The following is a 26,748-nucleotide window of genomic DNA, read 5'->3' on the forward strand; positions in this document are numbered from 1 at the left end:
AGCCTACTCCTGGACTTCAGCCCCTCAGATACCACGTGTGATCCTTTAAGCTTCTAGCTTTTAAAATAATGTTATATAGTAACTAATACCTGAGGTGGAGGTGAGGAAAGGATGTTAAAGCAAGAATAAACACACAATAAACACACATAAAACATTACATAGGGGACTTCCCTGGCAGTCCACTAGTTAAGACTCCATGCTTCCAATGCAGGTACAAGGGTTAGATCCCTGGTCAGGGAACTAGAGTCCCAGATGTTCTGCAGTATGGCCAACAGAATAAAACAAAATCACACAGAATTTCACATTTTACTATCTTTAAAAAGTTCCTAGTCACTTGCTGTGTAATGAATAGACTTTAAAGGAACCAAAGGAGAAAATGTCAATCTTAAGAAATAAGAAAGTTGAGTTCACACAGGATACCAAGAAGGCTTAAATCAATTTCACTGGCATTAAAAGTTTTTATTTGGAATTTGATCCACAATCTATACAAGTTATTTACAAGGCATGAAAATGGAAAACAGCACAAAATACAATTGAGGTATAAGCTAAGAGCACAGTATGTCATGTTTCAATAAATATAATTCAAAATTTGTAAACTAAGTGACCAGATAGATGAGTCTTGTTTTATAGTAAAACCATATAAAATACTTATTTCACGTGAGGTAGAGGACAGTTTTGTGTGTCATGTAATGCAACCAACCACAGCAATTTTACCCATAAAACTGTACATCATTGGCAAGATTTTAAATTGAATCATGGTCAATGTAGTCAACAATTTGTTTCAACAGTTGCACGAAAGATCTTTCATTTACTGCTTTCACAGATTAGAAATTCAGAAATAATTTAAGACTACTGTGTTGGCTTAAAATTATCAGGATAAATAAATACTTCTAACAGGATGGTTAAAAGCAAGTATATTTTATTTCTCCCAAACTACAATTCTCCCCAAGAGTTGTTCAAGATTTAGTAATTTTAGTAGGATTTTTTTTTAAACTATAACTACTTTAAGTATGCTGTGCTTTATTTTCAAGTGAGGTATCTATAGGAAAAAAATCTTATAAATTTCTTTTACATTCAACTAACTTAATACACTATTTTGTTTTCTAGGCCTAATTTTTTAATTTCAGTTTTTACATTTGTTCTCTTTAATTCAAACACAGTAGCACTATATAAAACATTTACTACTATCACTAAAAAAAACAGGCTCCAAATTGCATTATGTAGTTTAAAATGGATTTTACAAAAAAAAAAGACTGTCCTTTTAAACAAGATGAAATATAGAATACCCATACAAATTCCTTCCAATAATGGAAATGCTTAAGTGTCTTACGCCAGGAAAAAAATTTAAGCTGTTTATTCAATCTCACAATGTATAATACAGCAGTAATGTGTCCCTTATTGCTGGCAGCTTCAATAAAAACTAACAAGTAGTTTTAAGCACAGAAATAAATGTACAGTATGAGCACAACTTTTCATTCTATTAATCTGTAATATGCTGTCGTGTGGATTAAATGCATAAGAGCAAATAAAAGTAAGGATTTTTTCCTAAGCAATCAAAACATAAGTCATTGAGTAGAAAATTTTAGAAACTGATCAAAAATCTTCAGCACCAGCTTTACTACTCATATAGGGAAATAACTTTGAGCATGTACTATATTGCTCAAGTTTATCATTTTACTTTCCTTCAAACAGAAACCAAAGATGTGTAAATGAATTGGTTGTTCTGTCATGACTTCTAGAACATATGGGTAACCAACCTGCAGGTATCACTGTACTCAGTCTATTACACCTACTTTAGCAACTGGTTTTTAATTCAATATGTACAAATTTTATATATCTCAACTGGTAATATATTAAATATATTATAAAATTAGCTCAAGAACCATTAAACATCCAAACTCTCCTGGACACAGAAACTGAAGCAAAAAAGTATGCCTTACAAAACTAAAGCACAAGCCAAACTTACATTATTGGTCAAATTCTTTCAAAGTGTTATTTGTGAAACCAGGGTTGTTCAGAGCTTCCTCAATGACAGCAGGTTTTACAATAGACTTGGTACCTTTTTCTCATCAAGTTTAGAATACAGAAACTATCATTATTCAAATTTAACATCATTCATCACCCAGTCAACTAATATTCTATCTTTTCTTCCTTTTAAAGATGCTCTAGCACTTGTGATATGTCATTCCTTTAACACAGCTTTTGAAAGTATTTTTATATTTTTCCTAAAAAGAAAAATATTATGACGTCTGAGGGAAAATATTCTTGCCTGATGAGCTGGCACCCAAAAGTTAACATTAAAACAAACTTTAAGCTAACAACCAACACACAAAATGGGCATGCAAAGAATAGAAGAATAATTATATGGATAAGATATTTTTAGCAGAGGCCACTTGTAAAGTATTACAAAGTCTCTATACTTTCAAGCTATGTTGTACAGTTTAACTTAAAATTACTTTTATCTAGAATAGGCATACTATTTACAATTGGCTTAAAAAAAAAAACACTATTTTCAAAGAAGTTAGAAACTGATGGCACATTAATGTATCTTCTGAAAAATGAAGACTATACAATTTCATGTGGCAAGTTTCCCTTATGTGAAGGACTAGAAAAAATAGTTCTTTATTCAAAGCTAATAAATTAAGAGCTTATGACAATTTAAAGGTGATTAAGCATTGCTTAGAATTTTTAAAAACATATTTTAATGATTAAACAAATTATTTTAGATGTTTTGACTTGAAACTTCAATAGCTTATCATTTTAACTAAGTAACATAAGTAGATTTTGAGTGAAATAGAAAAATAAATTATACAGGCTTGAGTTTTACCTCCCAAAAACCTTAGCTGTGATGCAACTAATCCACAACTAAAACGAAACTGTGTCATAAATTTCTTTGTGTTTTTCTTTCTCCAGATAAAGGCAAATAAAAAGTATTAGAAGCATATGTCATTTTTAATATTTATTCCTGTATGTCATTTTAACATGTGTTCTTCCTTAAGGAGATTCCAAGGATCAACCAATTAAACTGCAGGGTTAACACAGTAAAACTTAAATGGAAAATAGAAAATACACATTTAGATGATATTCTAGTAAAGAAACTATACTTTGGGAAGTACAAAAATTCTTTTAGACTATGTAAGTACCATTAAGCAAAATATGAAAATAACTGGTTAAATGATAACCTACTTACTTTTGAAGTTCTATACCAAGCATCTATTGTCTATTATGGGAAGAGTAAATAACCTCAACTTTAGCTGATTTATTTATAAAATAAATTTAGCTCTCAAGTAATTTCATATAGTACCATACACAAGAATATAAAAATTAAATTCATGAGATAACAATGTCAATTAATGGTAGCTTCAGGAAACTTTCTTTTAAAAAATGCATACTAAGAATTTTACCTAGTATCTTTTAAGCCAAGAATTAACTAACATGAAATTTGCCATTAATGATAGACTTTTATGTGCAAAAAAAAAAGTGCAGAAAGAAGTTGTCCCTCCCCAAACTATGGAATTTCTGTCTTCTAAAAACTATCTAAAAATCTCTTAGTAGCAGATAAGTAAACTTCTCTATATTAACCTATCATACACTACTAGTTGACTGTAAATTCCTGATTTTGGTATTAAATAATAATTGAAAATGGTCCATTCATGCACATTTGGTAAGACTTAACATTTAAACATACAAAAGTCCAAAATAACCTTCAAAGTGTTTAATATCTTACAATTTAAAGGAAAACAAATCCATTATATAAATTTCAGTACGACCCACAACTACATAAAAAACTGTACAGGAGGATTATGGATTGTATAGAAACCGATGTACATCAATGGGATCAGTTTTTCTCAAGTACATTAATATTTTCACAACACTATTAACAACATAAACAAAAGTTCAAAAATTACGACATTTTATTCCCTCTTCTAAAGTTGCTGCATAAAAAATTTTCTCTAAATATAACCACATTTAAACAGAAAATCTAATTATAACTGCTTCTTGAGTTTAGCAGCAGTATATAAGAAAGCATGTTATCTTTTCCCTTGGGGTGTGCTATAACCTCATCAATGAAATTCCTCTACTGACAAAATGTCTCTTAGGAGACATTAAATAGAAAGGAACTGATGGAAATTCATGCCACAAGACGAAACAAAAAAAATTTTGATTATAATAATGAGTATACTTTCAACTTAGAAAGGAGATTGAGTTAATGAAAAAAATGGACAACTCCTTGAGTAGCTCTATATATGAAATATGAAGCCATCATTGTATCTAAAATTGAGTCTAAAATATGGATAACAAAATTGATCAAAACTATTTTCCATCACACAATGCAGCTTTTAAAAAGTATGCAATTGTTAAACTGCATTAGAAATATAGGCATCATATCTAATAGTTGAAATTGCAAAGTATTGGTTTGAAGCTGGTTGAAAAGAAAAGTACAAAGAAACATACATTTTCATTCGTTTGGAAAATGTAAAAATTTATATACTAATATATAATCTCTTCACTTTCTCTGATCTACAAATGGATAGAACGCCTAGTTATTTCATGCAGCTAAATTGTTCAGAATTCATTTACCAAAGTAAACAAATAAAAATAAACCCTGTTGGGAACACACAGATGGATTTCTTTGAAGGTTTCTATTCTTTAGCAGTCTTTGATGATTTCAAAATTTGCAGCTTAAGCTCTTTTATCATCATCTCTAACTTCTGTCTTGCCTCCCGTTCCTGTCTGAGTTCGTCTTGGAGCTCTTGCCTATCAGCCTCAGCATGGTCCAGTCTCTGTCTCAGTTCTGCCAGCTGTGTGATTCAGAAGATTGTGTCAGTTTTTCATTCAGTTTTGGTTTTCCTTTACTTCTCGCATCATGGCAAAGACCTACTTTCAATTCACTTTTTGCAAAAATGAACTATTTCACGCATAGTATAATCTCTTGAATATCCAATACTATTAATCTGACTTTGACATGACCTTAAAATGAGGGCAAAACAAAGGTCAAGGGAACTGAACACTCAGAACACTTTCATTATGCCTTACACCTCAGTATACCTTTTACCACAGCATGCTCAGATTAGGAGTTACTTGTTCATCTTTCCCAAGTTGTGAGCTACTGTGCACTTTTGCCCCAGGGCTTGTGAACATAGTAGGCAACAGTTTACATTTGTTAAGCCATTGATTTGAAAGCCCATGTATTACATTATAATAACACTGATACTCAGATAGCTAGAGATTAGCAATTAGGACAACTAAACTACAGAAATCCAATAAAAATGTAAAGTAATGCAACAACCAAGATCAAAACAATCATCTTGAATGATATAGCATAAAATTGTGTTTAACAGAATTATCTATTTCAAAGTCTAGCCTAAATGAAACAAGTTTAACAAAAAGTAATTTCTGTAATAAAATTAAAGTAACAGCTTCAATTTCCACATTGAAAAGGCAACACTATACAAACTGTGTAATTCTTACCTGTGCTGCATATTCAGCCTCTTTATCTTTTTCTAAATTTGAGTCACAGGTACATTTTTGCTTCATTACCTGCTCTAGTTTTTTCTCTAAGTCTTTCTGTTCAACATAAAATTCTTCCATTCTTTGAGCATGTTCATTCTGCAAAGATTCAAGCTCTTTCTGTAAATTCTGCTGTTCTTCAGTAAGTTCCTTCATAGCTTTTGAACTACTCAACATTTCAACTTCCTGTAATTTAAAGAGTCACAATGTAATTTTTACTTTATTTCTATCACATTAAACCTTTCAATTCAGAAAAAAAACAGGACAGAAAGTATCTATTACAAAACTGAGGTGTCATATTAATTCTATACATAAGTAGTTATCTTGAAAACTATTTTCTCTAAAAATTTAAAAGTATATTCATATTTCTTATAAGTATAAAACTGAACAATGTTAAATACATTTATAGCATCTCATCTTGAAGAATATGCAAAAGTATTTTTTCACAATGGACTATCATTTAAATAACAATTTTACCATCTGAAGTTGTTGCTTCTTCTGTAAAATTGAGTTCAATTTTTCCTGTTGTTTTACATAAGTTCTCACTACTTCTTCCATGATTTTTCCCTTATCGTCCTCACAAGTGACGTCTTTGACAAGAAGTGGAGATGAAGCTGCAACATCACAGTCAGTTCCTGACTTGCTTATGTCTCTGGCTAAGCTGCAAGTGGTAGACTCAGGTTTCTTTTTGCTGGTAGAATTATTCGAGACTGATGGATCTTCCAAGGCAAAAAAGAAGTAACAAAGTATAAACACCACTCTGTCAAAAGTCACTAGAATGATCCATAAATGAAATTAAGAAAACAATTTCATTTATAAACAAAATAAAAAAATAAAGATACTTAGGAATAAACTTAACAATAGTAGTATAAAACTTATACAACAGAAACTATAAAATACTATTGAAAGAAATAAAAGACCTAAATAAATGGAAAGGAATCCTATGTTCATGGATTGGAAGACTTAATATTAAGACGATATCATGATCTGGAAGTCAGTGATCTCTAAAATTCCTATGCTGAAATCCTAACCCCCAATGTGATGGTATTAGGAAATGAAACCTTTCGGAGATAATTAGCTCATAAGGGTAGAGACCCCATGATGGGATTTATGCCCTTATAAAAAAGACTCCAGAGCGCTCTCCCACAATTTGGGTACATAATGAGAAGACCAGGAGGCAAACCCCTGCCAGACCAAATCCACTAGTGCCTTGATCTTAAGACTCCCCAGCCTCTAGAACAGTGAAAGGGTAAGTGTCTATGGTATAAGCTACCCAGTCATGTTATTTTTGTTATAGCAGCCCAAACAGACTACAATAAATGGTAGTCTCAAACTGATTCTACTTTTTCAATGCAGACCCTATCAAAATCTCACCTGGCTGTGTGGCAGAATTTGGCAAACTGATTCTAAAACTCATATGGAAATAAAAGGAAACCAAAATAGCCAAAGTAATCTTGAAAAAGAAAAACAAAGTTGGAAGACTCACAATCTCCAATTGCAAAGCTTGTTATGAAGCTACAGAAATCAAAACCATGTGTAGTACGGACATAAAGACTGGGTCCAGAAATAAACGTATACTTTTACAGGCAACTGGTTTTTAACAAAGGTGCCAAAACAATTCAATGAGTAATAGTAGCTTTTTCAACCCTGTTGGGACAACTGTATCTATATACAATTGAGGTTGAACTTCACATTTTACATAAAAATTAATTAAAAGTGGATGACCAAAGTAAGCAACCAAAGAAGGAACAAATTGGACTTCATCTGAATTTAAAACTTCTGTGTTTCAAAGGACACTACCAAGAAAGTGAAAAGACAACTGACACAATGGCAAATCCTCTAATTGGTAAGGCTCTAGTACCCAGAATGTACTCGTAACTCTTACAACAATAAAGAGACAACCCAACTTAAAAACAGCAAAGGATCTCAACGGTTCTTCTCCAAAGATTTGCAATCTTTGGACTTCCTGGTGGCCCAGTGGCTAAGACTCTGCACTCCTAATGCAGGGGACCTGGATTCCATCGCTGGTCAGAGGACTAGAGTCCACACGCTGCAACTGAGAGTGCACACGAAACTAAAGACCCTACCTATGTGCTGCGGCTAAGACCTGGCACAGCCAAATAAGTAAAAAGAGAAAGATTTGCATTGTCCAATAAAAACATGAAAAGATATTCAGTACCATCAGTCAACTTGGAGAATTGCAAATGAAAACTATGAGATACCACTTCACAACCACGAGGATGGCTCTCATCAAAAGACAAACAATGACAACTGTTGGCAAAGGTGTGCAGAAACTGGAAACCTCAGAGACTGCTGCTAGAAATGAAAATGGTATACTGCTAAGTCACTTCAGTCGTGTCCGACTCTGTGCGACCCCATAGACGGCGGCCCACCAGGCTCCCCCTGTCCCTGGGATTCTCCAGGCAAGAACACTGGAATGGGTTGCCATTTCCTTCTCCAATGCATGAAAGTGAAAAGTGAAAGTGAAGTTGCTCAGTCGTGTCCGACTCTTCGTGACCCCATGGACTGTAGCCTACCAGGCTCCTCCGCCTATGGGATTTTCCAGGCAAGAGTACTGGAGTGGTGTGCCATTGCCTTCTCCGGAAAATGGTATGGTTGCTTTGAAAAACAGTTTGGCAGTCCCTCAAGATATTAAACATAGAGTTACCATATGACCCAGCAATTCCACTCCTAAATATATAGCCAAGAGAAATAAAAACATATGTTCACATTAAAACTTGTGCTTAAGTGTTCATAGTAGCATTAGTCGTTAACAGCCAAATGTGGACACATCCAAATGTCCATCAGCTGGATATTTGGATATGTCCACATGGATAAACAAAACAGGGTCTTATCCATCCACACAACAGAAAGTTACTAAGCCATAAACAGGGAAGAAGTCCTAATACATGCTATAACATCTACTGAGGAAACATCCTTAGTGGAAGAAGCCAGGCAACAGAAGGCCACATGCTGTACAATCATTTTATATGAAATGTCCAGAACAGGCAAATCCATAAAAACAGAAAACAGATTAGAGGCTGGTAAAAGGGGAGAGTGAAGACTAACTTCTGGATTACAGGATTTAAGGTTGATGAAATGTTCTGAAATTAATTGTGATCATTATACAACTTTGTGAATTTACTAAAAACCACTCAATTGTACAATCTAAAAGGATAAATTTTATGGTATATGAATTACACCTCAACAATTTTTTTAAAGCCTCTAGAATACTTTAGGAAATATAATATAAACATGCTATAAACGTATGTTACTAATTATTCTTTGCCATAGTTAAATCCAAGGAAAATCTCAAAATTAAAGTAAAAACTCCCCCCAAAGAATCGCAACTATCTATGAAAACAATTACATAACAAAAGGATTCTTCCATTGCTCTGAGAAAGCTGAAAGAATTGTTACATTTGCTTAAGCTGTAGGCAAAACTCTGTAGCTACAGAGAGGGTAACACAGGCAGCAAGTGAGCAGACATATCTTGTTTGGTCCACCATATTTTAAAAGGCACTGTAACTATGCAGCTTTTTTTTAAATGTCCAGCCAGCATTCTGCATTTATGCCATCTGCCTGGCTCCCATAGCTATTCATTTTCAATCCTTGTTTATTCCACAACTTAATGTCTCTGAGTCCTATACCTAACTACACTTAGTACACTTCTTTCTCTTTTTAATTGAAGCAGTTGATTAACAGTATCATGTTAGTTCCAGGTGTACAACATAATTGATTCAATATTTTTACAGATTATCATATATTTTTTTAAGATAATTTTATTAATCTATTTTTGGCTACCTATTGTGCTGGCTCTTCGTTGCTAGATGGGCTTTTCTCTAGTAGAAGCAAGTGGGGGCTACTCTTCATTGCAGTGTGCAGGCTTCTCATTGCTGTAGTTTCCCTTCTTGCAGAGCACAGGCTACAGGGCGGGTGGGCTTCGGCAGCTGCAGTTCCTGGGATCTAGAGCACACGCTCAACAGCTGTGGCACATGGGCTTAGCTATTCCCCGGCACCTGGGATCTTCCCAGACTTCAGAGTTTTGAAAGGTGTTTTGTTTTTTTTTTTTAAGATATAAGCTTCAATTATTCGGAAAATTCTCTTATTAAAAGAAACCCTCTTTTTGAAAATGCTGAATAAATATGCTGATTAGGGACATGATTTTAAAAAGGTAATTTCTGAATCCTTACCTAAGTGGCTATATAATTCTTTACTTGCTTTTAGATCCATTTTCTCCTGTTCCTCCAGTGAGACATCTGGATAAGACACTATTTTTTGATGTTTCCCACTACTGTGAGGCTTCTCTGACTGTCTTGGTATAGATTTGCTTGCCTCTGTCTTTGTGACCTCTTTAGGCTGGGGTACAGCTGAAGTAAGTGACACGTTTGGTGCAACCACTTTATCACACATGTATAAGTAGTAGCTGAAAACAAAGAATGGCAAAATAAGATACATATTACATTTAGGTAAAAATATATTAACATCAATTTCTATAGCTAAACAATTTTTTTTAACCAAAACAGATAATGCAACAATTTAGAAAATAAGGGTCTTAGAAAAGAATTCTTGAAAATGTCAGTAAGTAGTTGAGGCACAAAGAGCAAAATTATGAGGATATTTCTGTTATTTTGCAAAAAGCAGTTTCTAAACAATAAAAAGATACTCACTGAAAAGAAAATCAGTTTTCCTTCCCTCAAAACCTCATGAGAACTAAAACCATGAAGTACTTTACACAGCAGTTCAACAACCCTGAGTAGGTAATGTTTATGCCCGAAGAAAACAAACTACATGGTACTTCAGAGGACCATTTCCCTGTGTGCCACCCCTCCAAAGCAAGGAGCCCTTGCTCTGCTATAGTGAGGCTGATTCAGGCCACACTGCATGGCTATGGCCTGATTCACTGCAGCCCCAAAGCTCCCAGGGCCCTTCTCTCTTTTCAAGAAAACAATCAGCGTTCTGAACAATGCCCAGCTACTGGGCTATCCTCCTTGGATCAGACTCTACCACGAAATCTTCTGAAAATAGTTTGATATTTCCTACTTAATTTGATAAAACAGCAATAATAAAATCAAGCAAAACTAAGATCAAAGGGATAACCACCAATACCAATTTTGCTCAAAGCTCACATAAAATTGTGCAAGAGATTATCTGAGAGACCTATGGAACAAATTTGAGCTAGATATTTAAGTACCATATGATTAACTATAATCTGCTTAACCTTAACCAAAAGATGCAACCATTTAAGTGACCTAACACTTCATCCTCTAAGTTCTAAATAATATCCTCTTATATTACATTTTCTTTGTACAGGACATCTATATTGTCCCTCTAGACCAATTACATGAATTCTGAGGGTGAAAACTCAGTATCCCGCAAAAAAAACTGACAGGTTTAATACTGCTCCAAAGCTTATTTCAAATGTAAAAGGAATAGAAGGAACTATATAAATGTAAGATTGAGATTCTCCATCACTGTGCTTGAGGAGATAAATGTGTACAGCAGCAGATAAAAGTCTAGGTTTTTTTAAATAAAAAGTTTATAATCTAAGGTGTATCTTTATTGAAAATATGAACATTGATTTTGAGGGGTGTGGCTACTATGAAAACCTCTAAGTTCAAAAAAAGGTTCATTTTAAAAAAATCAAAGTTGTACACCACACTCTTGGAGAGTTGGTTTACCTCTTGAAGGGAAGTAAGGAAAATTTTTAAACTTTCATTTTTTCCACTTTAGGGCAAAAAGGAAATAACATATTTCCAGGAAAAAACATAGAAACATACAAAAAAAGTTAATTCAAATATTCAACCTATTTGAACTCATTCCCTGGATTAGCAAAAAAAAAACAAAAACAAAAACACCACCCTAAAATGATATAACGAACTCCCAGAGCCTAGAAAAGCATCTGCTGTATAGATGTTGAATGAAGGAACGAACGTGCTAATACCCACTCACCTGGGATGTAAAAATGAATGTGTCTGAGAGACATGATCACCTTCCTGTTTTATAACTGGATACCATGACTGCAATTCCATTCCTGGTGGTGTATCTATCTGTAGAAAATGTAGAAGTGGAAAAGTTTATTGAAGGAAGATATGATGGTTAATCTTAGGTGTGTATTCGACAGAGCCGTAGGCTGCCTCTGGAGAACACTGACTAGTAAAGAATTATGTAATTCAAGAATCATCTTTGAATAGGGCAGTCTTTCTTTAAAATACCAGGTCTAGTCACTTAAAACTCAAAGAGACATTAACTACCTCATCACAAGAACAGCTTCAGCATGTATATTAACATGGACTACCAGAAATGATTTCATCAAATATCATACTTATGGAATCTGTGTTAAAAATCCATTTTAAATAACAGTACTCTGCAAATGTACAGTATTTCTTAGCATACTACATTAGATAACATCCTACAGCAATACTTTGCCAAATTTCGAAACCACTTTGTCTGCTAACACTTATCAGTAAACCACATTTTATCATAAATAGGAAAAGCTCTTTTTAGCCTTGTACTTGTAAATAAAGGAAAAGGAGAGGGTAACTGGCTACCTCAAAGTTCATGATAAGAACTTTATATCCTGCTGAATTCTAACAAATAGCTTATTAAGTTAGGTACAATTATCTCCACTTTACAGATCAGAAAACTGAGGCTCAGAAACTGAGAAAAAATAAATAACCTGTGGTTACTAACTTCCTCATTTGGTTTGTTTTACACGTCTCCCCTCCCCCTACATACACATATTGGGAGATCAACATTTTGTTAAGAATTATTGGGCAAAGAATTTAAAAGACTAACAAGGCCATAAGATTATAGGGAAAAGAATAATGTTTTGAAAGGATTTAAGAGGTGAGTATTCAGTGAGGGCCTCTAGACTCTATATACAGAGTAGAATTTGTTTTAAAACTTCACAATCCTGGTCAAGTGTTGTAAAGAAGTTCAGGATCTGGGGCAAAATCAACTGCTTATTTATAAAATACAACAATCATTTGTTTACATAATTTCTCAGCCTATAGCTTAGTTCTACCATAAATTAGAAGGGGAACTGACTAATGGCAACAGAAATACTAAATGATAGATGCCAGGTGCCAGCTGACAGCCTAAAGAGAGAGAAGAATTACAAGACACAAACACAAAAACTGATTCAAAAAGCAAGACAATCTGAGGGCTTTCTCATACACAGGCTAGGAAAAATAATATATCTCAACTGTTCCCTATCCTTATTCCAACAGAGTGTCTAATGTTTAAGAAGTCTTGAGTCAATATGACATAGTTATAGTCAATATTTATACTCATAAGTAGTATACCATATATATACATATTCATACATACACTTAGAAAGACTGAAAAGTATTTGGCATTTTAGATTTTAAAAAAGGTTAAAGTTTTTAAAAAAGACACAGTGCTGAGAAGAGTAGTTTCATTATCTAGAAAACTCATTTAGGCAGAACATTTTTCACCCCAACACTGTAATGAAAGAGGTGTTAATGAACAAAAAGCTCATTCTAACAAATCAATGAAATATAAGATCAGCTCAAAATAAATGAGAAATTCCTTTTTAGAGGTCATTTGTTAAATTCATTATTTAGAAAATAAAGAAGGCTCCACTTTACATCAGTTTTATATCTGAGACATCCTGGATGTACTACTGCCCAAGAAATCAACAGTTTCCAGATTTTTTTAATTAAAACTATTAAAATTGATATTTATATTTAAAAGTTTTTACTATTATGGATAGCTGGATTTTAAATCTTCAGAATAACAAATTCTAAACTTCTTCAGCCAAAGATCTTGACTCCACATCTGACCCAATTTTGATCATGTTCATTTCAAAATTCTATAGCTTGATAAGTTTGTATAAGTTTTACTTTTTTATTCATAATCCACACTCAGTATAGTTTTGCTTTTATGATATCTCTAAACTTCAAATGCCACCTTAAATAACTGTTAGCACATTCGTTTCTATTTAAACACCCATCCCTCTCTTGTTTCTGACCTTTGTTTCCTATTCTTGTACCTACCCACGAAGAGAGACCCAGAGGAGGGGGTTCTTAAAAAAACCTACCTTAAAGATCATCTAGTGCAGTCCTCTAGCAAATGTCTGAATTTCCTATACAAGACTCCTGATGAGTGGTTATCTGGCCTCTGCTTAAGTAGCAGCTTGAGGTCAAGGACTGTCTTAATTACTTTCGTATTTTCAGTACCTAGCACCACGCCTGGCAATGCAGTAGAGACTCAATAAATATTCGTTGAATGAATTCTGAATGACAGTGTAGCTCATTAAATTCCCAGGGTGGCCCCCTTTAAGGTTACTCTGCTACTAGTCCCTTTCACATTTACTAATACCCCTTTATTCCATGAAGTGTTGAAGAATCTCAACTGTCTCTGGGTGCATTTTTAGAGATCCGATTTACAAATTAAATAATATAAATGATGGGGAAATGCACAACACTAACCATGATAAAATGTTGGGAGTTAATTTTACCTAATATTCTGTGGTAAGCCATAAACACATTTACAACAAATTATCCTAACTGCATGTTAAAAACAATTAAGAAAAGAACACAACAGAACATTCACAGTCATGCCAGATTTTCTCATCTATTCCGCATTTGTGGCAACATACAAATTAGGTCGTCAAAAAAATAACAGTATAATTAAATGGCACAGCAGTAATGCTACTACTGATCAGGAATAAAAATGAAACACCAAGATACAGCTATTGCCTTTTCTTTTACCTTTCAATATGAGGGTAATTTATTCCCTCTAAGTAATTAAACACTAAAACAGACTACATTACATTATTTGGCAAAGAAAAGAAATAGATCACTTAGTAGCTCAAGTTAGAGCCTTAACATTTTAAAATACTTTTATCATTCAACTTCCCCATCATTATCTACCACAAAATGAACAGATGGCATCCTCATCTGAAACACATAAGAAAAATTTCAGGCATGATTTCATTCCTAAAGTTCTTTCTCTAAGTCATAAAACAACAAATACGTCTAAGAAAGCAAAATTTAAACAAGTCTAAAATGTATAGTAGAAGAATTAATTTTAAATAAGTAAATATTAGAAACTGTTTTACACAAAGTTTCTCTAAGTTTCAACTTAACTGTGTTATGTATACATGACCTTTTAATAATCAGGTTTCCTGATAAAGAACTACTGTATTTCGGTATAATGCTTATTAGTCTCACAATGACAAATAATATAGAAAACCTGGTTTCATTTACAAAAAGACCAATAAGTATTTCTGTCATCACTTTGTAGTAACAAAAGCAATTTCATCCACTCAGCACCATTAGTACATATACATTCCAATTTGCACTAAAAAAATATATAGACAAATAAGACAAAAACCCTTTAAAACTCTCAGACTTATCTTCAATAGTGACCTCTGATTTTAGGTGGCACTCTTAGTTTCTAATTATAGTGGCAGATTAATATTGTGATCTTTAATTAAATCCTAATGACAAACATTGATGAACTGAAGTAATCAAGACAATATCTCAAAGTATTGATGGGATTTTAAAAGTTCCCCTCAAAAAATCTGGATTAAATTTTTTTACTATATGGGAAAAGAATTTTTTAAAATAGAATTTAGGAAGACAAAAATTAATTTTTACATTTTGGTATTTATAAGCCAGTATATGTATGAAGGACTGGTAGATTGGTAAATTTCATAGTCTATACCTATTTCATAGTCTATACCCATATTTCACACCTATAATGGTGTGCTTACATTAAATAAAATATAATGCATATTAAATACACATTATTTTATACAGCCAAACATAAATTGTTAGCAACCTTAGTAAATACATGACTGAACACACTGTTAAGCAATAACTCCTTAGGTATAAAGCAAATGTCCCTACCAAGTTCATTATGTATAATACTAAGACATTCAAGTGGTCCATAAATGATTTCAGGACACTAGACACCCTACCACCCTATCAGACAGCTGCCAACATACTCTTACTGAAAGAAATGGAATCTCTCAGAATAGGATAAGGTTTCCTCAATACTTTCAACATGTTGTGAATGAGTGTTTCAACAACTGAAATAGGAATAGTGTTACAAGGTAGCATTTTAAGGCTTAGTTTTGTGCCTCATTTCACTGTAAAAGTAATCACTGTAATGATTAATTATAATTATTAATCAACCTGATACAAACCTGTAACAATATGATCTAAGAACTTCCACTAACTTATCAAAGATGATCTGCAGGAAATCATGGGCTTCCCCAGTGGCTCAGTGGTAAAGAATTCGCCTGCCAATGCAGGAGACGTGGGTTTGATCCCTGGAAGGGGAAGATCCCCAGCAGAAGGAAATTGCAACCCACACCTGGGAAATCCCATGAACAGAGGAGCCTGGCAAGTCCACAGAATCCCAAAGAATCAGACACAACTTAGCAACTAACAACCACAACAAGCAGCAATCAGCAATCAGCAATGTCTCCTGCTACTCAACACTACAAAATTGTGTCATCTACCTCATAAAGCCAATTTTAGGTTTAAAGTGCTTAAAAACTCGCACAGGAAAAGCAAAGGCTCACATTCTTATGTGCAATTATCATTTAAATCCTTCATGGAAACAAAGACATGTAAAAATCAGTAGTATAACATCACTTCCTTTTCTATCTGAACAAACTGATAAAAATCGTGTTAATTTCTGGGACTTAAAAAAAATTAACTTCTTTACAGTGGCATTCTATGGTGTCTAGTTCACTTAATATTGCAATTATTTGAAAATTTACGTGTCACATACATCCTTTCACTAAACTATGTGTCAAAAGTTAATCTATGTAAATGTAAGGCTTTGCTTTTCTATCCCATTTCAGGATATATGCTTTTAAAAAACTGAGATTATTTTGACCTTCATATAATGTAAATTAACATCAAAATGTAAACTATTTTATTATGTGCAATAGAATGCACTTTTAAAATTTTACTCTATTTCATGTATTTTTAAAGTGCTGATGACCCACTAAATTGACTTCCTTTACATCCCCCCATCCTTCTCAACTGAGGTTCTCAAGAGACAAGCCTAAATTCTGCAAAGTCCCCATTGTATGCATTAAATTAACTTCTCTCCAAAGGACTTAGAACAGTACTATATACAATCTTTCTAAAGGGCTTAATTCTCCTCAGAGAACCCCAGATGGGAAAGGGTATATAGATGAAAAACTGCAATTTGATGACTGCTGCTCTAAGTGCAAGTTCTACAGTTTATCCAAATGTATTATTTCAACAATTAGTCCTAAATTAACAAGCGCACTCTACAGATAATTTTGCACAGATCTGTAATACAAAGCATTACAGATATAAAGGAATAAATTCCCATGGTGGTTATCACTCCATGGTAAAATGATGAGAAAATTCTGTTTTCTTCTTTGCACTTTTTTTAGGATGTACTATAATGGGCCTATAGTGCTTCCATAATCACACCAAAAAACCTTTTCAAAAAGGAGTAAAAGCCTTATTTTTATGTACCAAAGTGATTTTTAGTTAAGTTTAATTTTTGTATTCTTTGTCCCCAAAGATACTCAAAATACACACTTTTAAGGTTATTTGAAACCGTAAAATAAATTCAATACCACAAATAAAAACAAAATGCTATATTGCTTTAAAACTAAACTGTTTTCCTCCTTGAAAATCACTGGTAGCTTTCTACGGCTAGTAAGACTTTTCATTCAGCTTTATCCAAACCTTTGTTAAGCATCTACCACCTTCTACATTTAGAAACTACAGGATGCATTCCTGGCCCAGGGAACCTCCAGCTAGTCTTTACACACACACTTCTGTGACCCATTTCTAAGTTTCAGAATCAAAATGAGTTTTAAACTAACTGTGTGTGTGTGTGCTCATTCACGTCAGTCATGGCCAACTCTTCGCAACCCCATGGAGTATAGTGCACCAGGCTCCTGCATTCACAGGATTCTCCAAGCAAGAATACTGGAATGGGCCATCATGGCCCCCTCCAGGGAAACTAACTTACATCTGTCCTATTCAATACTCTTTCTGCCTAACATGGGGCTATACTGTATTTAGTGATGGAACTAAACCACACCCTTAAAAATGGTTAAGGTTTAATTATATATTCTTTAGGTTTCTTGTAGTCAAATAAAATCCTTACATTACTTTAATGTACATGTAACATACATGAAACCTCAAAAGAGCAAAATTTTACACATGGACAAAATATATATTCCCACACTAGTTTTACCTCTTTACTTGATCAAATTGAGTCCTGGCTGTGTATGTTCTGCTTTCAGAATTCTAAAGGCATTAAAATTATCCAATTCTTGCTTTCCTCCTTATTCTCAACTGGCATAAATTATAACATATGCATAGCTACAAGAACACTATTGGCTGACTATGCACTGATTCAGGCCTATCCCTTTTCTTCAAAGTTTTTAAGGAGACTTGATTTCCTTGAAGTTTTTCAACATTTCTCAGACCAAAAGGATAAAGTTTTTTTAGCAGAAGCCTTTTTAAAAATATTAACATTTTTAAAAGTTCTACCATTTTTTAATGATAAAAATGAACAGACTATATTTCTAAACCATAAGGGGGCACTATTCCCAAAGCCATTCTAATGATTCCACTGAAATGTCCCTATAACATATTTTATAACAAACTTGTTTTATACTTTCTTCTTGCAAACTTCATTTTGGTAAGTAAACAAATATCCAACTAATATAATTACTGTGTACAAACAATTAATGTGAGATACATTTGAGCCCAATACTCAGTTATCTTACTTAGAAATATCTTCAGATACTTCTAGAAAAATCAAGAAAAGTGGGGAAAGGAAAAATCCAAAATTACATATTAGTAAATATTTCAATCATAGTTTGAAGTATCATCCTATGTTTCTAGACTCTTCAAAAATACTTTTACATCCACTCCCTCATTTGATCAGTTGTCTTATTCAATAGTTTACTTGCGAATTATATGTTTATTAAGGGTTAAACCATCATTTTTCAAAAAAAAAAAAAAATCCCAATTATTCTAAAATACAGGGTTGTCTCTTAAAAATTTGTTCAGTTTAAAAAAGTTTCCTTTTCCCTGAGTAACTGACATGCCAAGCACTAGACTAAATTCTGGGAAAACCCAGAATTTAGAGTCTCTAAACCCATTAAGATAGTTGTTAATTTTAGAAAGTCAGACAAAAATATTCATACTGGTCCCTTCTATGAGCATAAATACTTCATTTGATTCTGAGCTTACCACCACTTGATAAAAATTTATGCTAATCATAAAATGCAAACTACGCCTCTGATGTAACAAATTACCATCAAATCTATCACAATTAGTATTTTACATATTACATATTTTGTCCCAACACAACTCTTATAGTTACCCATCCTCTCTAGTGTATTTCCTTCCCTCATTTAGGTTTGTACTAAGAAACACACTTCCTAAACAAAAGTAACTCTCAAAAATAGCTTACAAGAGGGGAGAAAGTTTTTGTAGTATTATTATTCCAAATGACCTCTACAGAAATGAACTGTAAGAAAAATGCAAAACTAAAAGTGAAATGTTGAATAGACTTTAAAAGGAAAACTTCTAAGTTGATATCTTTAAGTAATCTATTCGCATCACAGATAATTCATAGGGCCTTTTCCCTGAGTAGGAATAAACACTATACTATTTTACAGTCAAGTCTAAATGCTAGAAATCTAAATTTTAACTCCTAAAAAAAAAAATAAGGGCATAAATCATCTTTACTTAGTGATCTGGAGATTGTTGGCCACATGCTCTAACAGGAAAGAATCACCTATAAAGATCTTATCAATTGACTACAAATAGGTTTTTCTAATGTGCTTGAAAATAATCCAAAGTAAACATTACTCTTCAAATTTTATTTACAAATGATCAGTTTGCTTGGCAAACCTTTTTCCAGATAGAAACATAAGACTCAACAAAATCAGAATTAGATCAAATAACACTGGAAGCTTGGAAAAGAATCCAAGCTTGGAAAAATTATATTCTTGCATATATTTGCACACTGTAAAATCCTATAATCATTTTTATAATAAAAACATAAAAAACTCAAATGATATGAAGAGGTAGTTTAGTTTTTATAACACCACTTTGCAAAGCAAGCTAGGCAGATCTAATATCAAGTATTATTTCTTGTGGTGACCTAAGAAAGAGTTCAAAATACTGTTATCTTTGGTGTCTGCAAAGAATAGTCAGGTCTCCACTTAGAACACTGACCATATCCCACTTATTTCTCTCATCTAAGTCCTAACTATGCAAAGTCAGTATAGTTATGCAAATAGTTTGGTAACCATTACTAATATAACTTTCATCCTTAGAAATAATTTAACAGTTGCTACATTTCAAACAATTGCCTACTGAGTTTGAGGGGGTTTTTTTAAAAGCAAGAAAACTGCTCTTTAGCTAAACATACCCAATTATATTAGTGTTCAGATTAAACCTAAAGCCCTTTAGATAAGAACTTAATATATTTAGTATATTCTTTAATTTTTTAAGCATTTTAAACTTTTTGTTTTGTATTGGAGCATAACTGATTAACAATGTTTTGATAGTTTCAAGTTGGTGGCAAAGGGACTCAGGCATACATATACATGTATCCTTTCTCCCACAAACTCTCCTCCCATCCCGACTGCTACTTAACATTGAGCAGAGTTCCTTGAGCTATACAGTAGGTTATTCTTTAATTTTTTAAAAAAAAGTCTATTTTGACTTTTTAAAATGAACTTCCTCTGGATCTATTTGGTTTGTTGGGCAACCAATTCAATGACTCATAGAAGATAATGAAAAATGTTCCCCAGTCAAAGGACCTTCTCCTTACTCCCTTCCCAGTAAAATACCTTAGTCTGAGTCTATATAAAAGTTAATAGAGAGCTTAAGAACCATTATACGAAGGTAAATTGACAAGAAAAGTTAATGTTTCTCAAAATTCAGTTTCTGCTATGGAGTGTGCTTTAGGGAAAAGTAGTGAAAATTTCTAGACTTCAAGTCAGAAGACCTGCATTCAATTCCCGATTCTACTGTCTTATCAGTTACACAGCCAGGAGCATGCAACCCATCTGGGACTGGTCTCTCATCTGAACTTCAAAAAAGAACTACTTTAACATGTTTTGAGGAACGTATTTCCAAAATGTGAAGTGGCAAGCACACATTACTATACATGAACTCCCCCCAAACTTCTTTCTGAAAGGTTTGATTATTGAAAATTTTCTTAAATTCTCTTAAATTGCTTAAAATTCACATTAAATTAGAAAAAATACCAAAATATGCCAAAAACACTGTAGCAAATACTGCAAAAAATAACATAGTAAAAAGATGGCAAAAAAACTCACATCTTCCCCAAATAAAAACTGAATTCAAATTAATAAATTCTGATACAATAAAAGGACTACATCCAGATGAAGGACGGTTTCAATTTTAACCAAACCCTAGCACATTCAGTTTCAGTTAAGTAAATTCATCACCTTTTTTTTTTTTTAACCTTTATCATGGTTCTCAGGTATTTTTTTCTCACAAACACAGAGCAAGAACATTAGGCAAAGCAATTTATCCCCAAAATGCTTATGTCAGAGCAATCAAGATCAGACCAAGAACATCTGGCAAACAATGTGGCCACCTATGGACATATAAGAGTTCTAGTTAGGTTAGGGCAAAATACCATAAATATTAAGGGGGGGCATTCCGCATTTTGAGAATATAGACAATTGTAATAAGCACAATCTTCAGCTTCTGACCAGGCCAGTTGTAAGCAAGTCCAACAACGTGAGAACTGGCTTGAGGTTAACTATGCTTTAAAATCAGTTAATAATGGCACCAGAACAATATAAACTTATCTAGTAGCCACAGGCGAGGAATTTCAAAGTACTGATGCTTTGGATTCAGCAAGGAGCAAACTACCCTGAATTCAAGTCTGAAAGTATCTTCACTGGGCTTCTGAAACAAATCACTGTCTTAGAACTACATTGTAACTAAATTTCCCTATTGGGAAAACTAAATTTCCCAAAAGGGAAAGACACCCTATTGAAGCACAGGACACTCAACCTTGGGTTCTTGTCTAAGCTCTAGTCTCACTATAAATAACCTTCAGTCATTTAGTAGACTTCATTCATTTCTTCTGTGAACGAGAAAAGATAGACTATTTGAAGGAATAAAAAGCTAATTAACAGTGGAAAGATTAGATTTTTACGATGAAATACAGCCACCTTTTTTGTGGTACCAATAAAATAAAATCATGTATGTAAAACTATTCAAGAACAATGCTTGGTACGTTTTAACAGTGTTAGCTATTATACTGATTTTATTCAAGTAGGAAAATATTTTAAAACCAGATCCACACACTGAATATTTAATAGCCTAAATCTTATTAGCCAGGTATTCAAACTCTTGGAATGAAGATACTCATTTAGCCTATCAAATAACGCAGTGAGAAAATAATAACTTTAAAATCTCTTTGCTGGTTGTTTTTATATTCATGTTTATTTAATCTAGAATAATCTTTATTCTAGCTGTCATAAATTTTTAAATTATTCCTCTTTAAAAAAATCTTGGAGACTAGAATCACAAAGTCTTCAGATCAATCTGTCTTTTGCATTTGTTTCCAATATTGATGAAGTCTGAATATTCAATTACAGAAACAACATCAGAAATCCTAAATATACCTCTGAAAAATGCTGTTTGGAGCCCATTACCAGAATTGTTTTGGCTAGCAATACACCATTTGCAAATGGAGATAAGACCAAAGTGTAAATTAAGAGTCCTAAGAAAACAACTGATTCAGTCATCAAAAGGCAAAATGTGTGAAAAAGAAAGCGGACTCAAGAAAAAAGCCCCAAATCCTCCACTCCCTGCTTATATAACGTTGGGAAAGTCACTTGATCTCTGAGCCTCATTCTCTTTATCTGTAAAATGGGAATAATCCCATTTCTCTCAGCAGGTTGTTTGGAACATCAAATGAGAACACACACTGGAAGCACTTTACAGCCTAAAATGTGTAATACAAACATCTTATACAGATCAATAGTTTTTGCTGTTGTAGAATGAGCAGTAATACTTTAAGTTAGATTCTAAATATACAATTTCAAAGTACACCATTACCAGTGTTCAAAATTGCTACTTAAAAAAAAAAAAAAAAACTTGCCTTGGATTGAGTCCTCTTCCCATTCCTCATGCTAAATTTCTCCTTCATTTCTTCTAAAATTATCTTCAGTTTCTTTTCTTCAGGTGTCCCCAAGTATTTTTGGTTCACATGAAGATAGCAATGCCATTTGGCTGATTCAAAGCCCCAGTGGCAAGTCCTTTTGTCCGGTGATCTGTGAGAATGCATCACAAACGTCTGGGGTGCAAACATTCCACAGCACTCCAGACACTGAATACATGGAGCATCTGGCTGAACATAAAATTGGGGTGCAAATAAACCCTGACATTTGCCCAAGCATTCATGTTCCACTTCAAAGGCACTGCCAGTTTCCTTCAGCTGGGCCAATGAGTTTTTTGCAGGTAGTATACTACCATTTTGAGGAAAGGTGCGTGGCCGCAATAAAGCGTTACATAGTCTTTGTGCATCGGTTAATGTGATCAGCCCACAGGATGGGGCATTGAATGGAAGTATTCCCAGGACCTTTAAGATATGAAGCTGGTCTGATGTACATCTTGAGCAATAGATGTACAATTCATCACACACTGTATTTATTTGTTGGAGTGAAAATTCTCGGAGAACAGAATTTAGGACTTGGGGCAAACAGAGTCTCTTTTCTCCTCCAACCTGAAAACAAGAAATAGACTCCCCTTCCAACATAGTCTGGGTGAGTTCTGTGGAGCTATCAGAAGGGATGAGCAGTGGACCAGGAAGAATCTGAGGAGATGGAAGAGGCAGAAATACCGTAGGTGACATGCTTTCTTGGGAATACCGAGCAGAAAACGCTGCTGGTCCACCCAAAGAACTCTGACTACTTAAATGGAATTGTGCCAAAGTATGTTTCAAACTAGGATTTAAATGTAAAGGTTCAGGCACAGAGGCGCAGGTCCTCTTGACATGCTCTTCGTCGGTTTCCATTGGTGTTTCATAATCATCCAAGTGTTCCTTCTTTACTGCTGGCAACTTGTTTATCATCACTTTTCCATTTGCATGAATGTCTGTCATCATCTTTTTCACTGGAGGGCTGCCATCATCTTCCATCCCATTCAATTTTTTATTTAAGCTCTGAACCAAGGAAAAATTCGTCTGTAGGTTTTCCATTGCTAAAAACTATTGTGTTAAACAAGTAAGTCTGAAATTTGCATTATTATTTAGTTGCTTATTTTAAGAGAGAGAATTGATGAATACCAATACTTATGGTAACTTATTCTCAAAGAAAATTTAAATTTCCATAGAGAGATCCCTACTCTACTCAATAGATTTTGCAACTTTGTTTGGTTCTGCTAATACTTCAGTATAAGTATTGCCAGTGCTATAAAAAAAATTATGTCTAATAACAAAGAAAATAATTTTAAGAGGCACACCTCCAAGGAAACCTTTTTGTTTTTTTTAATGTTCAGGTATATGTACTAAAATCAAGTTACCAGTTCTCTCAATTCAAGATGTCCATGCTCAGTGCAACAGTTTGGTTTAGTTTTAGGCACAACACCCAAAAAGTTTATGCTTGTGTCAAAAATCACTTGTGTCAAAATTATGCACCCAAATTTAGTATTTGGCACCAAGGATACCAAAAAAGGGGGGGAGGGGGTGGATATCTTCTCTAAAAATGATGATCTGTTGGTCTGTGTGAACAAAATGAAGGCTTGAATAAACCCTCACACCAGTAACAAGAGACTCTGACTCCACTTGAACTTCTGTATTAAAAATGAAACCTAAAGAAAAATCTGCCCAGTTATCTTCAAGGATTACTGTTCATTCTTCTTTTAATTAATCTGGAAGAGAAGGGGGTTGGGGAAGAGTTACATTTGAATTTGTTCCAGAGGCCAAAGGGTCAGTTTGAAACTAGTTTCTTAATCTTAAACTGAGTTCACTTTACCAAAGGTGACACTTGAGTGATTTCTTTCAATCTAACACCAGTTAATTAGAAGTACCTTCATTTAAATCGGAAAGCAATTTGGCAAATGAGTAAAGGGAGCAATAATATCCCTCAAACGGGAGAGGTTTACTCCAACCCAGAAAAGGAAAAACCTTAAACGGATCATCTCACCCAAAACTCAGTACTAGAGGTTTTTTCTCAATTATGCAATTTTAATTAAAATAATCTATTTTAACTAAAATAACCTATTACTCCATCTCTTAATTAAAAAACAAACAAAAAAACCCACCAGTTTCATCTAAAAATCAAACACCAGTTATAACACATCTACTACACACAAGTCACAATCTTAAGTGCATAATTAATCTAGTCAGTGTACGTTATTTTTCTGGAATAGCTATAGGCAAAAATTAGCTTTCCCTTTAAAAGGTTAGTGAATTTGCTTAATGGAAGCCAAAAGCTATAGACTCCACTCCTGGGAATCTCCATCCTTGAATAAGACTAATCCGGGACAAAAAGCACAAGGCAGACAGACCTCACAAAGAATGCAAATGGAGGAAGAGGGAAAAAGCAAAGATTCTTCTTCCACTTCCTTCTTGAGAGAAAATCCAAAAAAAATCTAGTAAACAGAAATTTTTGCTAGCCAAACTCCCAGCAATTTACCTTAAAACAGACCCAAAGGGTTAAGTACCAAGGCCACTAGCCAACGTACTGACTTTCGCCCACCACAGGAACACCTCAGCCTACGCAGGCCAAGGAAGAGGGCAGGAGGCATGACTTAGAATGGGGAGCCCTCAAACCCTGAAATCCTCGGCCCACGCAAAGCCACTCACCCACCTTAAACCCAAGGCGGAGGCGGGGAGAGGAGGGCAAGGGACCCGGGACGCCTCAGGCTTGCAAGCGGGTAGTGGGAAGTGGAGGAAAAGGACTCCCCAAACCCCGCCCCCCCCGCAGTCTCGGAACACCCCGGTGCCCTCTCAACACCGCCCCGCTAAGGGGGCCGCAGGCAGGACTGTGGAAATCCCCCGCGCACCCTCTCCCCGGGAAGTTCTCGGGTGTTACCCGAGCACCCCTAAGGCTGCACCTCCCCTCGTCTGCCCAGGGCAGAGGAGAGAGGGGTCAGCGGGCGGGAGGGGCGACGAGCCGGGACCTCCCAGTCGCTGAGCGCCGACCTACCGGGTCGAGCCCGGGGCATCCCCGCGGAGCGCAGACGGGCGGCGGGCGGGGGGCGGAAGGGGACAGTGACGGGCGTCCAGGGTTCGGGGTCCCGACGGGTCCAGTCAAGTGCAGCACCCGGCCACTGCCGGCGCCCATCACTCGGGATAAGCGAGGCATCATCCGCTGTAGGACACCGGCCCGCGCCCCCTCCGTGGCCCCGACCCCACCCGGGACCCAGCATCCGGACCCCCGACTACGGCCTCCGCACCCGAGGAAGCCCGACGAGCTTTGTTAACTCCCCTTGACGCCCGGCGCCGCCTTCGGGCGCCCCGGGAGCCGCGCGCCCCTAGCCTACCTCTGCGTCCCCCCCGCCCCGCAAGCCGAGGCCGCACCTGTGCCCGCCGCCGCCGCCGCCGCCGCCGCCGCCGCTCGCCCGCTCCCCTTGGCTGTGCCGGCGCCGCTCCGAACCCCACACACATCGCTACACACAGCCCTCTGACGTCACCGAGCCCTCGGCCCGCCCACGTCACTGCGGAGACACACGGCTTCCCGCAGACGCCGCCGCCGTCTCCGGCCGCCCGGGGGAGAGCGAGGGCGGCAGTGGGGGGAGGGGAGGAGAGGAGAACTGAGCCAGCGGCGGCACCGCGCGCGCAAGCCCGCCGCTGCCGCCTCGCGGCTCCTAGCCCCTCGGGGACGCGCGCGCCGTCTGCCCTATAGTGGCTCCCTAGGGCTCCCCCGGCCCGTCGTCTGGCGCGCGCGCCCCTCCCCCCAGGCGCGCGCCCGGCGCTCCTGGCCCCGCTCGCCGTCTGGGCGGCTGGCGCGCGGCGCTGTCTGCGGTGCACCCGGCGCAGACAGGATGTTCCCTCCCCGCCCCACCCCCACCGCCGCCCTCCCTCCTTCCTTCCTCGAGTCGCCTAGCCGGCTGTCTGGGGCCGCCACCGCCCCGCCCCCGCCCCACCCGCTGCTCCGTGGAGACGGGCCAGACCCGGGGGCGCCCTGGTCGCTCGGCCGCCGCGCGACACGGAGAGAGGGGGCAGGGCGACCGCGCGGTGCACTGT

The 26,748-nt window shown here is 36.0% G+C and overlaps 1 protein-coding gene across 2 annotated transcripts; it reads right to left on the reverse strand.

Annotated features, from left to right (window-relative positions):
* Window positions 1–434: 434 nt before the first annotated feature.
* Window positions 435–26,433, reverse strand: SKIL (SKI like proto-oncogene). 2 transcript variants are annotated; one of them, XM_061416151.1, is made up of 7 exons: window positions 26,083–26,433; window positions 22,660–24,428; window positions 11,464–11,561; window positions 9,705–9,937; window positions 5,989–6,230; window positions 5,473–5,697; window positions 435–4,802 (listed from the first exon to the last, which is right to left on the reverse strand). In XM_061416151.1, the coding sequence occupies exons 2-7, from the start codon at window positions 23,755–23,757 to the stop codon at window positions 4,644–4,646; spliced, it is 2,055 nt and encodes a 684-aa protein (XP_061272135.1). In that variant the 5' UTR covers window positions 23,758–24,428; window positions 26,083–26,433; the 3' UTR covers window positions 435–4,643. The 2 variants fall into 2 exon arrangements, with proteins under 2 accessions (XP_061272135.1, XP_061272144.1); XM_061416160.1 differs by lacking the exon at window positions 26,083–26,433 and having other exon boundaries at window positions 5,542–5,697; window positions 22,660–25,346.
* Window positions 26,434–26,748: the final 315 nt, after the last annotated feature.

Source organism: Bos javanicus, chromosome 1 (genome assembly GCF_032452875.1).
Source record: "Bos javanicus breed banteng chromosome 1, ARS-OSU_banteng_1.0, whole genome shotgun sequence".
Lineage (NCBI taxonomy): Eukaryota > Metazoa > Chordata > Mammalia > Artiodactyla > Bovidae > Bos > Bos javanicus.

Coding starts and splice junctions, on each gene's coding strand:
- SKIL (XM_061416151.1), bottom strand. CDS start 23,757: ATGGAAAACCTACAGACGAATTTTTCCTTGGTTCAGAGCTTAAATAAA. Junction 11,562..22,659: donor GGAAGAGGACTCAATCCAAG/GCAAGTTTTTTT, acceptor CATTTTCTACAG/ATAGATACACCACCAGGAAT. Junction 5,698..5,988: donor AGAAGCAACAACTTCAGATG/GTAAAATTGTTA, acceptor TTTAAATTACAG/GAAGTTGAAATGTTGAGTAG.